Source organism: Tribolium castaneum, chromosome 1 (genome assembly GCF_031307605.1).
Source record: "Tribolium castaneum strain GA2 chromosome 1, icTriCast1.1, whole genome shotgun sequence".
Lineage (NCBI taxonomy): Eukaryota > Metazoa > Arthropoda > Insecta > Coleoptera > Tenebrionidae > Tribolium > Tribolium castaneum.
In genome coordinates, this window is record NC_087394.1 from 21,084,580 (window position 1) to 21,102,718 (window position 18,139).

Genomic DNA, 18,139 nt, shown 5'->3' on the forward strand with positions numbered 1-18,139 from the left:
TTAAAATTGTAATTGTAGTACATCTGTAGTCTTTTTGATACTAAATATTAAAATGACTGCATTCAGGCACTCTTATTGAATGTACTTCAAAAGAACTATGAAAAGTTATAACGTCAACAAAGTAAAATTTCAATTTGAAATTGACATTATTCTGTATCAAGAGAATGATTTATGTTATAGTTTAGAATAAAAATAACCTACTTATTTAGACGATTCAATGCTTCGAAATGATAATTTTTGAAAAAAAAAACATTAAAATTCAGTAGACACAACTCGTGGATAAGTTAGATAACAAAAATTTTGTAATTTCCACTGAGTAAAGTGAAATTAATGTTACAAACGTCTGGTATTTCAGTGCTTGATTAAAATCTTTGGTAACTATGGTAACCATCGGTTCATCGGTAAATCTTTCCCAAGATTTTAACTATGAATGCGTATTTCAATACTTTAGTAGATATTGGGTTAAATTCATAGATTTCTGGCAACACCTTGCGCTAGGATTTTAAATGCTCATGCGTTGTCGACTTTGAAAAGCAGGAACCAGTTTTTGATTTTTTAATTGTTCCTTTAAACAGCCATCCACATTTTTCGAATAAAATCATTAAAATGCCACCAAAATGCAGGCAGAAACGAGTCTCAGAAAGAGTAAAAATTGTGTGATATTTCGGAAAAAATAGGTTAGAAAAAAGAAGAGTATGACTAACCCTGAAAAAAGTTGTTATCCCGACCCATTTCCTTCGGTAAAGATTTTAAACTTGGTTAATTCATAGCCAAGTAATGAAATAAGTCAAACCAGGAAATAAATTGGTAACCAAAATATCTTTGGTTTAACTGTCAACTGAAAAACCGGGCGTAAGTTTAAACTTGGTTAAATATAAAACCATAACCAAGCACTGAAATACGCCAAATCAGTAAATAAATTGGTAACCAGAATATTTTAGTTTAACCTTCAATTGAAATACCAGACGTAAATTTCACATAACATCTTATTTCAGAGTCTGACAAGTCAGCAATACTAAAAAATATGATTAAAAATTTTATGTATTATTTTAGAAGTTAAGAAATATTTGAAAATTGTTCTAAACGGAAGATTACGGATGGAAGAACTTAACAGAAGTCATTAAAAGGCAGCAAGTAATAAAAAACAGTGTTTGTGCCATGTCAATTTCAAGAAAGACGTATCATTATTATAGTCTGATGAAGATTTAATAAAAAATCGAAACGCCGCGAAAAATATAAATTTTAATTACTGCCTGCCCTAAATAACCAAAAATCTTTTCCTGTCATATATTTCAAGGGCAAAAATTTCATCTCTGATATTATTCGGAAGAAAAATTACCCTTGGGGGCGCCACTGAGCTAGGTCGAAAACAGTAACCATAAATGGCGGGAAAATGTTTATTCGGATATTTTGAGCGTTGTACGTATTTTGAGGCTTCACAATTGTTGCATTGCCTATGCGGAATGACTATTGTACCTTTGGTGCAAGAAACGAATGTTGACAAATTAGAGATGACGAAGAAAACACGACTGTTTGGTTCACTTTCTTTATTGGAAAATTATTACAAAGACATTGAAAAGCCTACCTTTTGGCATAATTTACGTTTAAATGTATCAGCAGTTGTTAATCTTAATTGTAGTTTTGTAGATTCACCGAAGTATTTCATGATTTTTTCAGTAGAAAAATTCTAACCTAAAATTCACACGCTTCACGAATTTATTGGTTTCTTGAGCTCAATTTTGTGTTCGCTGTGATCCATTACTTGTAGTCTTTAATTAGACAACTGTTTAATAACACTTTGTAATCAAAATTTAAATCTTTTTCACTTTTTATTCACTTTCAAATTCCAACAATAAACACTTTATACCGCGAAAAACCGCAGAACCAAAGTCAAAACTAGTATTTACCACCACATACTTTTAAAGTGATTCTGTCTAATGTAAGCAATTAACACTATACACGTAAATTGTTAAACAATTCATTAAATGTCAATTAAATGTGGAATTACGAAAATTTCGTTACTGTTTTCAACATAGTTCAAAAGTCATCACCAGAGAGCGTCTAATGAATTTGATTTCCGGATTAAAGTAACAGAAATTATTAAAGTAGACGATACGTTAGTTTCAATTGGACTAGAAAAGTAAGAGTTCTAAATATAAGACATAGTCAGAAATAAATATAGTGCACAACAGAAAATCGTGCGATTTTGTATCTCCGTACTCGTACGTTAAAACTGAGTTATCTTTATGGTTAAAGTAAATAGAATAACGTCAACTAATACCTAACTGCACTTACCACAAGGCAAATCCCAGTCCGCAATACGGATCCAGACACAGTGCTATATGCCTACTGGGATAAAGTTCGCATGCCAGCTTCATACTCCTACATAAATTCGTGACTGCAGCATGCGACATTTTAATCCCGGCCAGCATCCCTGTCGTCGAGACACTAAAATCGAGATAAGCCAACATTTCAGCCGTTGGCGCCCTATAAACAACCGGTAATTTCTTCTTGGGCATATCGTCAGTATCTAAAATCGCCGGCCATGACTTGATGTCCACGACATTACTCGCTTCTTTCGACCGAAGCAACTTGATCACAGCTTGCGTGGATAACACCAGTACAGACTTGGACACGTCGACAATCATCCGGACCGTCGGTAGAGTAGTTTGGAGGTTTTGTGGATGGGGTGGTCGGATAGTCACCGGAACAGCGCCAATGTACAAGCACCCATAGAACGCGCAAATTAGGTCCAGACCCGGGGGGAAGATCAAGGCGACGTGGTCACCGGTGTTGATCCTCCCTTTCTCATTGAGGAGATTTCCGATTCTTTCGGCTCGCTTGTGGAGTTCCGAGCAAGAAAGCACCTTCGCTACGGCACCTTTGCTGTTGAGGAGAGTGAAAAGTACGTGGTCTGAAGTGCACTGCGCCCTCCAGCGGAGGATTTCGGCGATGAATTGTTGCTGGAAAAGCGATAAAGCAATATTTTGGATTTGGGTGAAACAAAGTAGGAAGTACCTTTTTGGAGGAGTCGCTCTCCTCATCTAGTCCTCCCATGTCCCTACCTTGAGCGCTAGCGAGTCTATTACCTTGAACGAGATTTCCAACGATTACAGACGCCGGACCCACGTCTGAAACACAGTCGGTTGCTGAAATGCAGAGGAACAACATGCTGTAGCATCACTCAAGCAAAAGCTTTTTTGTTAGTTCAGGTGGGCCGACTACAACTATTCACTAAGACAGAGTGAGAGAATGTAGTTGTAGCGTGTACCTGGACCAGTATCATTACGAAAGGGATCTTCTAGTCGTTAGTATAAATGCAACATTGCTGCACTCAGTTACACAGAAATTAGTCACAAGTGAAACCAGATCTGTGCAAGACTAGACAGAAAAGTTACTAATCGATGAGGGTGGAGAGTGAGGTGAAGTGATCAGTCGGATATTTAACCAAGTCACAAAAAAACAAAATTTTACTTTAAAAACAAGCTACTCACAGTAGATATAATAAAACAGTTAGATACTATACAGTTGTATCTCAGCTTATTACTTCGCAAATCAAATAAAATAAGCAAAGTTTGATCAGGCAAAGGGTTTTAATATTACTTTAAAGCAATATTCATTTAAATATACAATAAAAGATTCACTGGAGTGTGGCAGAATAAGTCCAGTTTTACATTTAAATAAAAAAGGCTGTTAAATTTTTCTATTATTTTTTAATTATCAAAATATACTAAATGTAACAAAAAAATTTGTTTATGCCACGGATAAAATAAACTTATACAGATTGATTCAAAAGTAACGAACAAACTCTCGAATGGTGATGACTGATGAGGGACGTTCAGTTAAATACAAAAAAGAAGTCAGATGTATTTCAACCTACTTAATTTTAATTTGTTTTCCTTAGCAACGTCCAACAATTGTTGTTCTTTTGTTTCCTAAATGTCGAATTTAATTTAATAAAAATTTGCAAGATTTTTAAATGTTTTATACGTCATAATTCCAAATCTTGATTTTTTAATTTAGATAGCGGAAACGACAGATCTCTCAGTATTAAACAGATATCTTTTGAAAAAATCACCAACTGATGTCTTATAATAGATATAATGCAAACAACATTTAATAAACTCGCAAATTCGATATCATTCGAAACCAAAGAACAACAAGTAAAACGGATGTTAAAAAACACAATTAAAAACAGTATACAGCGTGGTACAAAAAGATGTTGTCAAACGTTTCCAGAGGCAAAACGGCTCATTTAGGACTAGCGGTTTATAAGCAAAAAATGTTACTCTTGATGACCAATATAAAACCCTAACGTTTGGCAACATCTTTTTGAACCACCCTGTATATTAAAAAAAAATTAAGTTGATTCTAGACGATTTCTTGTTCAAAACGACAAAACTCGCTGTCAATGGAAACAAAATCTGACATAATTTTTATGTTAAATGAACGTTTTTTACCACCTTTTCAAGAGTTCAATCACCATGTATAACGCATTTGTATTGAATATAATTATTAAAAAAAAAAAGAACAACTTCAATAATGTTTCAATATTTCCAGTAAATAAAGCTCAAATTACTTGGATTCACGTAACAATATTTTGTCTAATTTCTGAAGTCTCATAAACAGAGAGCTTCAATAAAATTTAATGCAGTCGGACTATCTACAAGTTGAATTTACAGGTGACAGTAGAGCTCAAAAGAAGCTGAAATAACTAGCCTTATCCAATGTTTATAGTTTCTGAGATATTGAGGGTGCAACCTCCACTTTAGCGTCAAAATATTCGTCAAAAAAATGCACTGTAAAGTTGGTATTTTTTGAGTACGTTATTCCTAAGTTTGCATAATTAATAGTGAATGACATTTGAGAGACTGAAATTCAGAGGTACCTTAGACAAATAAAAATTGATACAAAATGTTAACATTTTTTATATTTTTTTTTAACGTGGGAACAGTTTTTTTCTGTGACTGTCTTTGCAAATTTTAATAAAATTTCTTTAAAGGAATGTAATAGGTTTCGAAGAACTAACCTTAAAGATAATATTTTTTTACATTTTTCGTTGATAAAGTTAAAGCTGCCCCGTAAATTGAAATATTAAAAATTTATTCGCCTCTACATCTCGGAAACTAAAAACATTCGTATAAGGCAAGTTGAGTCATTTTGACTTCTTTTGAGCTCGAGCTCAACTATCACCTCTTAAAATACTATGTTTCAAATTATCAAATTCACCTATGTTAACTAAAAAATGTTTTCTAAGAATTTTGCAAATTCTATATTTGCGCATTCTAAGATATTTTTATTATTATTTGTTTATGTTATTTACAGTGTTTTGATTCCAATTTTTTATAATTAATATTTGACAAAGTAAACCTTAAAAAAATATCTACAAACTCGACTTCACAGTCAAGACAATTTCTTATAAAATCCTACAAGTCTAGTAGTTCATGCCAGAAAACCCCTCAATAATAAAAAAAAACCTTATTACCTGTATGCACCTCTCTCGGCTTGGGCAAATTCGTAACACACGTATGTGGACACATCAACACATTGGCCGGATGCAGCGTCCCCTCCATAAATCTCTTCTTGGTCTCTGACAGATGTATCCCTCCCAGTGGCGTTTTCGGCAGAAAATTTGGCGGCACAAGGGCCAAACAATAAATCCCCACTTGATGAATCGAATCCACAGCTTGTAGAACCCGCGACATCCACTGGAACGACTACAACAACAATCACAAACAACCCCTCACAAATCACCCACTCACCTCTTCTTCGCTACAATCCGGCCTTTGCTCAGCTATCACACAGATCCGTTCGTCCCTCAGCACCCTTATACTGAACACGGCGATCCGCCCTCTGTAGATAAACTTCATCGGCTCGACCGCAAGCACCGTCGCTATAATATCATCAGCGTTGTGCTTCCGCCCCGTCACTGTCATCAAGCCGTCGCGAGACCCGCACACGAACACCAGGCCCCCGGGCCCCAGGAAGCCCAACAGACCCGAACGCGTGTATTCCGCGTCGGAAATCGGCTGCCCGTCGGCGCCCAACGGCTGCACCTTGAACGTGCTGTTGCTCAAGCCCTGTAGCCCCCAGTATTGGGTTCCGGTGGCCCCCGAATTCACGCAAATCTCGCCCACTTCGTCCGTTTTACAGAGATAGGTGGGGCCTTCCATTTTGACAACGACGATCACACAGCCGGGCATCACTTGGCCGCAGTCTTGCAAAGTCAAGGAGGTTAGGCTGTTCTCTTGGTCGACTCGGACGACTCCGTAGCTCAGGCCCTGCATGGAGAGGACCCCACGTCCGGTGGCGTTGACGCCGCCTCGACCCGGCCTTCGGACCGAAACGGTCAACACTTCGCTAGAACTGGCACAAGGGCAAATGGCGTCGGGGCGAAGCCCCTTGGGCTGGAATACTGACAAGAACTGGTCGCAGGAGCTCAACGACCAAGGATTAGCCCCATCGGCGACTAACAGCATCCTCAGAGACGATAAATTGATGTCTTTGTGGTCCTTGGTAGCTAAAAGACCCCAATGGAGGTCTCGGGACTTGACCACAGCCACGCAAGCCCGATATTTCGTGATCATCTGCATCCAACTCGCCGGGTTCACCTTCATGAGCGCGTAGGGTATGTAGATGACATGCATGCCGTTCAAAACGCTGGTTAATACTGAATGCCACAGTCCAACTTCTCTCTTAAAATCCAAAACGCAGACCATATTCTCCCCTTCGGTGTAGTTGCACGCCATGGTCAACATGCGACAGTGTTTCACCATCGCCGCCCTTGTTATAGTCACCCCCATCACAGACCCGTCCCTGTCCGTGCTGTACTCGATATAAGCCGGCGTCTCGTCGGTCAGTCTCGGTGTCGGCGTCCAATCCTTGGGCGTCCTCGCCAAATGTTCGGTCACGAACCAGGTCAACTTCGGCCAGCCCTTGAACGGAACGACTTCGCCGCTCGTCGTCTTCGGAAGTCCTTTGAGACAAGCCTCCGATGTGAGCGCCACCTGGACGCTGCAGCTGCCGAGCAAAAAGCCGATTTGGAGCGAACCGGCGTCGCGGCGCGTGATGGGCACTTCGATGGGCACTGGGACAATCCCGGCCTGAAGGCAGCCGTAGAAAGCGCAGAGGAAGTTGATGGGGTCGTTGTTGGGGTAGACTAGAGCGACCCTATCGCCCGATTTGAGACTTGTGTCGCCGTTTTTGCTGAAGGTTTTTGTCAAAAGGGCGTAGGCGATTTTGTGCGAGCGACTTAATAGCTTGCCGTAAGTTAAACTGTTTGTTAGTTTACCGTTGGGGTCGAGAACTGTAGCCACGGGTGCCTTGAACGTGCCGTTGCCGTATCTTGTAATCGCAGCTTCGAGACTTCGAGGGAGGCCCGAAGGTACCACGAGTTGTTCGCCGATTGCGGGACTCATGCAACCGCCTATTGGACATTTTAATGGTTTTGTAAAGCGGGAAAAATGATGGTCGCAAATTGAATTGGGATTAAATTAAGCGCTAGGTAAAAATAGAATGAAAATAATAAACGCTCTTTAGTAAAAAAAAGTTACAAACGTTTTGCTATGTTCCACTGTGAACCATTTGTGTAATCTAGCTGGACAAAAGCAAATCAATGAAATGGTACCACCTCTAAAGAAACAGACTTTTAAATGATATTGTTATTACAGATCTAAAAAACGATTTTAATTCCTAATGAGCACTCGTCACTCAAAGAGGAGCTAAAATTTTCCTCGGAGCTTTCCATAGGTGTCGTTAGTTTCTTCTTGATTCGAAGAATGTCGTCACTTCATCCAAAAAGCTATTATTTGGCCTTGAGATTGAGATAACTTGTGTAATCTAGCGATAGAGAGATCCTATGTTTTTAGTAACATATGAATAAGATTTTCGTTGGTGTTTTATCTGGAAATATTTTGGACTTCCTGTATTCTTCAAAAAGCTGACCGATGGAATACCAAGTAGACTCAACTGTTTGATTGCCGTGAATTAGCAATTTGTGTACGCTCTCGCTGGCCTAATACAGCGTGTCTCAAAAATAAAGATTCGGGGCTTCTCCATAAGCATATATTGGTTTGAAGGTGTACTTAAGGTGCACTTTAAGTTGCGTTTTCTTTAAATGCAGGCACAAAAATTTAGTGTTTATTGTTATTTATGGTGTAGATGATTGTGAAAAATAAAAAAAGTAAAACAATGTTTCGAAAAATTAGCTTTATTTTGGAGTAAAAAAAATTAAATTTTGGTAATTTCCGTTTGATTTTTAAGAAAAAATGAAGCAAAAAAATGTTATAGATACACTGAAACTTTTAGCTTGAATTTGAAGAAAACGCAATTCAAAGAGTGATCTTCGAACCAGTGTAATTTTGTGGAGAAAACCCCAATCTTATTTTTTTCTATATTTGGACTACTGAAGTGATTCTCTACAATGCTCTAAACTCGGAATTCGCCAATTTTGAGACAGCCCTGTATAATACCAGTATAAAGTTAACTCGTACCAAATAAAATGAAACCATATAACTTTTCGGTGTCCTTGTGTCAGTCCATAGCATATATTCCAAAAGATTACTATTTGTTAATACTCGAAATCGCAATAGTTGTTAAACTGCTCTATTGCTTAATGACCGGATAATGTAATGCCAAAACATCGCAACTAACTCGTCTTTCGGAGGAGACGTTAAGCCGTCGGTCCCGGTCACTACTAGTGGTCGTTAGGTCAGGTCAGAGACTGTAGATGCGACCTGAAAACTCTGGCACTTGGGTGATGGCATTACCACCATACGCATATTTATGTTTTTTTTTATTGCTTAACACAAGACTAATTAAATTTTCATCAATGCTAGTGAGTGAAGTCGGAAAATTGAAATTAGAAAAACTATAATAGCTTATATTTATCATCCAGACTCTGTAAGAACTATTTATGGTATAAATTTATACTAGAGATAACGAGCCGATATCCATCAGATAACTTTTTTGTCTTTTACAATACAAATAATTTATGCATGCAATAAATGTGATATATGAGAGTATTCTGACAATTACTTTTCAACTTAAAAATGCAAAAAGTTAAAGTACTTGAATCAGACAGCGAGGGCAAATGAATCGAGTATGTGGACAGGTTAAGAGTACGTATCTATACTACAATGTTGTCCAAGAAAAATACCCATTAAATTTCTCAAAACCAATGAGAGCAGAGTAAAAATATATCCCATAATTTATCCTGTCGTCCAACGACCAAATAATTTATTCCGTAGTTTATACCGTAGGTTATCCTATCGGGGGTTTATCGGACGATTGGAAAACGGGTTTTTTAATTTATCCTGAAGATAAAGTTGTCGGGAGTTTATCTGACGATTGTAAAAGCGGCCCTTATTAATTCGCCAGTATAAGAGTAATTTCTACTTGCTCTACTTATTCAGCGGCGTAGGTTCTTTTGTATCACAAAAACTAATTCTTCAGATGTTGTCTTTGGAATTAAAGATTTCGACCGACGTTCTTTGGCTTTGTTACTTAATTTAGAATAAAAAGTTTTCTTGGACGACCTACGAGTATTTATTTGGGTGCTTGACGTTGAAGTATCGTGATTCCTTAGTTCAGCTCCATAAAGTCAAATTTACCGTCCAGCCATTTAACTTTTCGTACATATTTTGGTGGTATAATTATTAATACAGGGTCGCTCAAAAGTTGGATACAGTTAAATATTTTAAAAACTATTTATCAAAACTTATTGAAATTTGGTATAAGCTTGTGGTAACACATGCACACCTTATTTTAATCGAAACTTTAAAAAAATATATCAAACTAATGAAATTTTGAAAAATGTAAAATTTTAATTAGTCTTTGACTTTGTCTATCCTTAGCTCTTTGCCGCTTGAACTTTGACCAAAAAAAACACATTTTAATAAAAAAAGCTTAAGAACGAAATACAATTTCATTTAAATGTATGATTCTTAAACTAATTATTGCACACAAGCTTAATTTTTTAATAATATGCAAGTGACAAATCGCTAATGACAATATTTCCAAAGCTAACTTTGTTTGACTTTTGCAGAAATCTAAAATTGAATTTTTTTTGCCTTTTATTAAAAATGAAAGTAAGTATACAGGGTGCTCAAAAACTGGCGCACCAATTCAGTGGTACGTTTTTGAGAAGCAACTGCAGATTACGGGAAAAATGTTGAAAAAATTCCTAATGTCATATTTTAAAAAATATGGAGCTACAAACTTATTGTGTTAACTTCTTTAGTTTTCATAATTTTTTAATGTTTTTATGTTTCACACTAAGTAATCATTTCCTAATAAAACGATGAATAATTATGTTTAAATTTACTATCAGATTTTAGCAGTTTTTTTAATTTAAAAAAATTAAAATTTATCCAAAAAATCACAATGTGTAGATGTGCCAACACTGGGAATTATTTCCTAGGAAACCGTTTCAAAAATAATTTATTTTTATTGTTGATCAAATTCTATTGCGATCACGACTATTTGACAACGTTGCCACATGTCATTTATCTAAAATCCGTTATTTATCAATTACTTTAATACAAAGAATTTTTTTACTATTTTTACCTTTATATGTAACCAGTTCTGTACTACACACCATTGAGTTGGTGCGCCAGTTTTTGAGCACGCTGTATGTTACATCACTAAATTAAAAATAAATGCTCTTCCAAAAATTATTAATTTTAACCCTTTCAACCATTAAAAAAATCAAGTTAGCCTTGTATTTTCAAAATAAATAAATAAAAAAATGAAAAAAATCTCAGATGATAGAAATTAAACACATTTAACAGAGCCCCAAATTTCAGCGCGCTCTGTTAAACCGTTAGTAAAATACAGACTGATCCAGAAATACTGAGTCTGTTGGCAACACTGGATATAGATTTTTAAGGAGACTAATGGAGTACGCTTCCAGTTAACAATTTAACATTCTTGTGGGGTTGTACTTCAAATAATTGTCAAGAAAAATTGAATACAGACTCAGTATTTCTGGATCAGTCTGTATTTAGCTGTATCCATACTTTTTAGCGACCCTGGATAATTAATACTTAACACCAGTGTAATTAATAATGATGGTAACCAAGTTTTCTCACAGTTCTCTGTCGAAATGTCAATGTGTTAACCAGCGTCTGATCCGGGTGCATAATTTAATCAAATAAATCAAATACGAGCGCCAAAGCCCGTATTTCTGGAGGCAAGCATTTGCAACGTCTTCCACACTTTCATAATTCTTTTTTATGAATAAAATAATGATGCTCCAAATTATTGTTTTATTTTCTCGTCACTGTCGCAAAATTCCCTAGATAGTGAATTTAATTTTTTTGTTAAAAAGTGTTGGCACATCTACACATTGTGATTTTGTTGATGAATTTTCATTTTTTACATTCAAAAAACTGCTAAAGTCTGGTAAAAAAATTACAAATAATTATTCATCGTTTTGTTAGGAAACAATTACTTAGTGTGAAACACAAAAACATTAAAAATAATAAAAACTGAATTTAACCCAATAAGTTTGTAGCTCTAGTTTTTTTAAAATATGACAAAGAATTTTTTCAACATTTTCCCCGTCAGCTACACTTGCTTCTCAATTACGTACCACTGAGTTGGTGCGCCAGTTTCTGAGCACACTGTATCAACATATTCAAAACAATAAAGCAAAAAAAAAATTAATAACAAAAATGAAAAAAAGTTATAAAAGTTCTTGAGAGTATCACACAGAGCTTTATATTTGCGTTCTTGTTCTATTTTATGAGGGGTGAGGTTTCTTTATTTATTTTTTTCTCATCAGGTGTCATAACAAATGTTTTATACTAATTTTACAAAAAAATAAAAAAACAATGGCCAGTTAGTTAGTAAATCAAAAACAAAAAGATAAAGCCCATTATGCTTAACTGTCAATACAGGGTTTTTCGAACTCAATATATTTTTCCCGTAATCTGCACTTGCTTCTTAATAATGTACCACTGCGTTGGTGCGCCAGTTTTTGAAAAACCCTGTATACTATTTTAAGATTTGTCCAGCCAGATTTCACAAATGCACCAATGTATGCTATACTCGTTTAGTCAAATTCCATTTTTCTAAACGCGTAATCTACTATTACTATTACCTAGCACCATAATATTTCATTTTACCACTCTATTAGCAGCCAATAGAATTACCTTCAGGTTTGGGCGCGTTGGGGTCTTTGGGATTGGCAGCGATTTCCAACTCGATGTCGTCATCTTCGTAAAATTCGGGCAACGGTCGTCGCTTAGGCCTTTTGAGCGTGTTTAGTAGCTGTTGTATTTTAGCAGAGACTTTCCATCTTCCGGTTCCCGTCCCCATTGTGTCGTCAGATGCCGAAGAAGCGTATCTGTTTACTCTATCAGCGGCCGTTCTTCGGCCGCCTTGTGCCGTATTGTGCGTGACATCGGGCGGTTGCGAGTCTACAAAGAATCCAATAAAACCTCGCACTCACCAAGAGCAAAATGAACATCTTACATGGGTGGAAATTCTGCATGACGTCGGTGATGTCGGTGATTTCCTGGCGATTCCTGTGGTCCCAGTTGTTCGGTGGTGGCATTCGAGACCTGTGATGTAGCGGTGGTGGAGATCCTGTGCTGCTGGTGTCGGATAGTGGTGGCGGTGGAAACATTTGGGGGGTGTTTCGGTCTTTGACTTTCTCACGTTCCGGTGTGCTCTCGATGGTTTCTTCGTTCACTATGCTGTCCTCATCGGAGGAAGATTCTGAAAATTGGATGCTTTGAGAACGATTGTCTTTGTATTGAAAGATGCACCTGGACAATGAGAAATGGGAGGAATCGACTGTACAAATAACTGGTTTCGGTCTGTTCCACTGGATATGACTCACATCGAGAATTCATTGCGACGTGAAAGTCTCACGTAATAGTAAGACGTAACTTCTTTAAATGTTGTAAGCAAAGAATGCCGATAATGAAGACGGAAGAAGAGCACTCCTGAATTAGTGTTTGTATTTTATTACGTCTTGGTTAAAAATATTTAGTAAAAAACGCACGCATGCCAACAGGTTTACAATATGGTTATTGGTTACAGAACACGTACATATGACAGATATTTTTAGAACAAAACATGTGAGCGCTGTAAATTAAGAGGTCATGACCATTTTTAATGAAGAAATAAAACTGAGAGTAAAATTGTCATCTTAAACGCTAATGAACCGAAATAGTTAAGCAGTGAGCAATTTTGATAAAGAGGGGAGACCTACATGCATATGCAAGCAAATGAAGCTGAGCTATATCGAAAGTAATACAGCTTGGTTCTATTCAAATATCAGAAATCAATAATAACAACAGTTAAAGATAGGACATCTTCTGTTGTGCAAAAAACGTTATAAGCTAGTCGAACGGAAAGGAATACTGGTCGCAATTTTTATTTTTCGTCACTCTAAAAATACACAACTAGTAAACATACAAATGTATGAATATTTGTATTCAAAACATATTGAAAACACACTTTCTTTATACAAGGCTCATTTGTCTTAAAAATTACTTTGGCATTATTTAATATATCCGTAAAAAAATGTAAGGATCGTACAAAAAGTATCACGAACGTTTTAAGGATTACCGATCTCAGACAACTGTCTTCGATCGGTAAAATATCCTTACCGTTCTTAATACTTAATATACTATTTTTCTAATATAGAGTATAACTGTGTATTCGTTGCTTTTTCTGTTAATGTATTACTTTAATTTACCAAACCCTCAGCAATAACTAAATATTTTAGGTCCATAATATAATATAATATAATGACTTTCTCACATTTTACAGTTTAGCTAACAGTAAATAAGAAAATATTAGAAATGTTTAGTTTGAAGCAATATGTTATTAAGCCATAATTAGAACTTTCCATTAATGATCGAAGCGCAAAATCATATGGTTTAGAATAAAAAAACAATGAAATAGTCTTTTCTTCTGTGACCGAAACACATTCCGCGCGTATTAAACAAAAGTTATAGGTGTTTTTTGAAAGTTTGTTATGACAAACAATGGTCTTTTCGATTTCTTTATTCAAAACTACATTATTAGGATATATTTGTAATGTAGAAAATTTTAAATTGCATAAAACCATTATTAATTTTACAACATTTTTGTTTTGTTAAGTTAATTCTCCTTCCAGAGATATACAAATAAAATATACAGAGTGAATTTAAAGTAACGCATAGAATTCGAAAAATCTAAAATGTTTCAAAAAAATAAAAAAATGCAAAACAGGTAATTTATAATTGAGCTCAAAACTGACCTGACTAGATCAGTCACATCAGTCAGAATTGAGCTCCATTAAAATATTATGTTATGTCTTTGTGCATTTTTATTTTATTTTAGAACAATAACAAAAATATGGATTTTATTATAAAAATTTCATTTTTTTTCGCTTTCGGCTCACCCACATGTAAAATAAGTAGTACAGTTGTAAAGACCTATTAGATTTATCCAGTTAGGTCAGATCTAAGCCCAATTAAAATGCTTAAGTCACCAGTTTTTTTTAATTTTTGAAAAAGAAAAGAATTACGAATTTAATGCTTTACTTTAAACTCACTCTGTATACACTGAGGATTTTATTTTACTGAACATTACATAACACACATAACGCTATTAATCTTATGTTCAATTAAAAAAATCATATCAATGCATTACTAGAATTCTTAGATTTTCTGTAGTATATGGTAAAAAGTTTATTTCGCTGTATACATAACACACAAAACACTATTAGTTGTATAATCTTACGTTCGATTTTAAAAAATCCACGTCAATACATTGCAAACAGTTATGTAGAAGCGCCAATGTTCAGCAAAATAAAATCTTCATATGAGTGCATTTTTAGAATTCTTAGACGTTCTGTATTTTACAGTGACGAGCTTATTTCGCTTCATGATTTCGCTGAACATTAGATAATATGCATAACAGTATTAATGAATTATGTCATGTTCAGTTAAAAAAAATTAAATGTTTTTTTAGAAAAAAGCTTTTATTTAAAAGATGCACTAAAAAGTAAAAAATATTGCTTTTCTAACAGAGAACAATATTTTTGCTAAAATATATGCACTAAAAATAACAAATAATGTTTTTCTATCAGAGGAGAATAAGTTTATTTACAAGTTAGGATTCTAAAATTTATAAAAGCTTTGGGAACAGTGCTCAATTCAAGAAAGTAATTCTGTAATGCCGTATTGTTATGATTTATAACCATCCCCAAGGCTTTTATAAATTTTAGAATCCTAACTTGTAAATAAACATATTCTCCTCTGATAGAAAAACATTATTTGTTATTTTTAGTGCATCTTTTAAATAAAAGCTTTTTATTAAGTAAGTATGCAAAATTTCAATTCATTGGGACAACAGGAACCCTTTCAAATTGGGCTTCGAAAATATGAAACAGACAGACAGACAACAAAGCAAGTTAAATAAAAGCTTTTTTTAAAAACTCCATGAGATTGCATTCCAAACAGTTCCATAGAAACGCTAATGATCAGCAAAATAAAATCTTCAGTGAATATACCGGGTGTATCAGAAATACGTGTGTTAATTTTAACAGGTAACGAAGTTTAACAAATTAAACATTTTTTTATTTGTAATTTTTCAATGAAAGTTTTGACAATTTATTTAAAATTTAGAAATGACAACATATCGGAATGTGTACACGCCGATGCGTACAAAAATTAAAGTACCGAACTATTTTCGGTGTTATAGAAACCGACAATTTAAACAATTTAAAACAACAATGAAAATTGTACTATGAATAAAAGCTAATTATTAAAAACATTGATCGGCTCGTTTACAGAAAAAAAGAGGAAAACAAAGAACATAATAAATTAGAATTTAGCAAAATAGAAAAGTTGTTGTACTTGATGAGTTTTATTACATGATGAAATTAACACACGTGTTTTTGATACACCCAGTATAAATAAATTGCAACGATGATTTGATTCCTACGAGTATTTGCTAAGTGTGCAGACTGCCAGATATGAAAACAGGTAATATTTACAGTTTATCCATTATTTATATTTGTGCAAGAATAACAAGCTTGTTAGTGCACAATAATACAAGATGCAACAATTTCTGTCAACAACTTAAGTATTAAACGTACTGACAAAGTTGGGACTGGAACATTAGGTTATTCCTATTGTTCGCCGAAAAAGACATACCGACACGAACAAAACTTGTGACAAATGAGCAAATAGACAAATGCCCCGCCAGGTGCTAAATTACATGAACCAGTGTCGTTCCATAAAGACTTCCGACTGTTGTCAATATTTTTGAAAATGTGCATCTGTGCAAAGCTCGCAATCGTCATTTGTAGTCGGTTATCTCCCCTTATTGTGTCCATTAACAACAACACAACGATGGTACTAAACAATGTTATCTAGGAAGATACTCGCGGTGTCAGTCACCTACCGGAATCGTGTTGGTCTCTGTCGGGGCTCCGGGCCATAACGGATGTGCGTTTGGACGGCATCGGCATCGACGGTTTGTGCCTGTTTTGCATGGCCTGGGCGAGTGCTTGTTGAACAGCCTCTTGTCGCACCTCTACAACATCAGACAATGCATGAAAACATCCAACATCGAAAAATACCAAAACACGGACACAACAAACTTTAACGATCACGATAAAATGCCACATTTGAACTCTTCCATTATTCAAACGTCTGTAAACAAGATACCATGCTGGGAGCAGAAAATCCGTCGCGGTTTGACGGTTCAAACTCAAACGGTCAGGACGGTCAATAGAACGACCTAATTAAAAATCGTCAAAGTTAATAAATCCGGGTGGAATTCGCCGGTACTAGTCCTTTCATAAAATATTGCACAGATATCGATCAGCGGATTCTGCGGACGCGTCTGAGCTGCTTTAAACGTCAAAAGCGCACAAACTGCAAAAAATGCGATTACCGGAGCTGAATGGTAGATTAGCGAGGTTCACTAAATATTTAATACAGCATTCGCTTAAGAAGCTGGTATAAACTCCGAATGTTAAAATGCGAGTTTGTTCCAATATTTTTTTTAGAATGAATTTATTGTGTGAAGGGTCGGAAAAGATACTAATGATGTGTGCATTAAATAATTTTAGGAACAAATTTTAAACCAAACTTTAATTGGATTCATATCGACTCATGCAAAAGATGTACAGTTACTCAAAATGAAAATGACGCGTCTATGACGCGTAACGTAACTTTGAGACAAATTCGACATTTCGTTTATCATCCTTTGAAATTATTGAGGATTTTTTCTTTCACAACAAAAAAGTTAAACATAGTTATTAATTGTATGAGTGTTTTAGAAAGCAGTTTATCCACGCAAGAATATTAAAAATTCTTAAGAGGATAAAATGGTAATAAATTAAATAACGTGTGTAAAAGCTCTAAAAAGTAAGAATAACACATTTTTTGAGCAAATGTTGTCATTTTCCAGCCTTTTCTTGACGAAATTTGACCCAAAAACAAACGAGTAAAAGTAACATCAGTTTCATTTTATTCTTCTGATTTGAGGTCTGTTTTGTGGAAACACCACCAATTTAGGGTTATTGGTGGGTTTTAGACGTTTTTTGATAAAATCTTGTAGAATAAAAAATGCACTGTGGGTGTGTTTTTTATGAACGTCATTTTCATTCTGGGTGATTGTACTACCAAAAGCTATCTTTGTTAAAATTTCAGTTGTTTATTGAATTTTTATATAAAAAACTATTCACATACAGGGTGTTCCGTTTAAGTCCCACATTAGAAGTATTGGTAGTTCTAATAATAACAGATATTCTTATTTTTTTGCAAAGCTTTGCATTTCATTGCGTTTTTGGATTGGTTGAGTTATTTTAAAGCCGTTTTTATCAGCTTTTCCTATACCCAAGGGTAACCGTTTTCGAGATGTTTAAAAATTTTAAAACATTTTTGGATTAGCACCATTCACTAAAAAATCGGAAACTCTCTTAGTTTAAGAGATTTCGAAATCTTGTATGGGAAATTAAAAGAAAAAGCCTATATCTGTTCTTCGTGTGTTCAAAATCGAAAAATAAGTTAATAAGTTAATAAAAATTTAAGGTTAAGTTTGTACCCATAACTTACTTTTTTCAAATGGGATGTCCCAATTTTTATTTTACTAGATGGAGGAGAATTCTTTTCTGCATCAATCT

At 35.1% G+C, this 18,139-nt stretch overlaps 1 protein-coding gene across 13 annotated transcripts in view; it reads right to left on the reverse strand.

Annotated features, from left to right (window-relative positions):
* DIP2 (DISCO Interacting Protein 2) overlaps positions 1-18,139 on the reverse strand; it is a 169,428-nt gene that overhangs the window by 11,716 nt on the left and 139,573 nt on the right. For 11 of the 13 annotated variants that reach the window (XR_001574647.2, XM_064358368.1, XM_064358362.1 and 8 more), the window contains 7 exons: positions 16,411-16,542; positions 12,478-12,723; positions 12,156-12,422; positions 5,763-7,426; positions 5,486-5,717; positions 3,019-3,149; positions 2,296-2,963 (listed from right to left, as the gene is read on the reverse strand). Coding sequence is in view for 12 of the 13 variants with exons in the window: in XM_064358368.1 (XP_064214438.1) it covers positions 2,296-2,963; positions 3,019-3,149; positions 5,486-5,717; positions 5,763-7,426; positions 12,156-12,422; positions 12,478-12,723; positions 16,411-16,542 (3,340 nt within the window). In the remaining variant the exon portion in view is untranslated. The remainder of the gene's footprint in view (positions 1-2,295; positions 2,964-3,018; positions 3,150-5,485; positions 5,718-5,762; positions 7,427-12,155; positions 12,423-12,477; positions 12,724-16,410; positions 16,543-18,139) is intronic. The other 2 variants (XM_008201019.3, XM_008201024.3) reach the window with 1 other exon arrangement.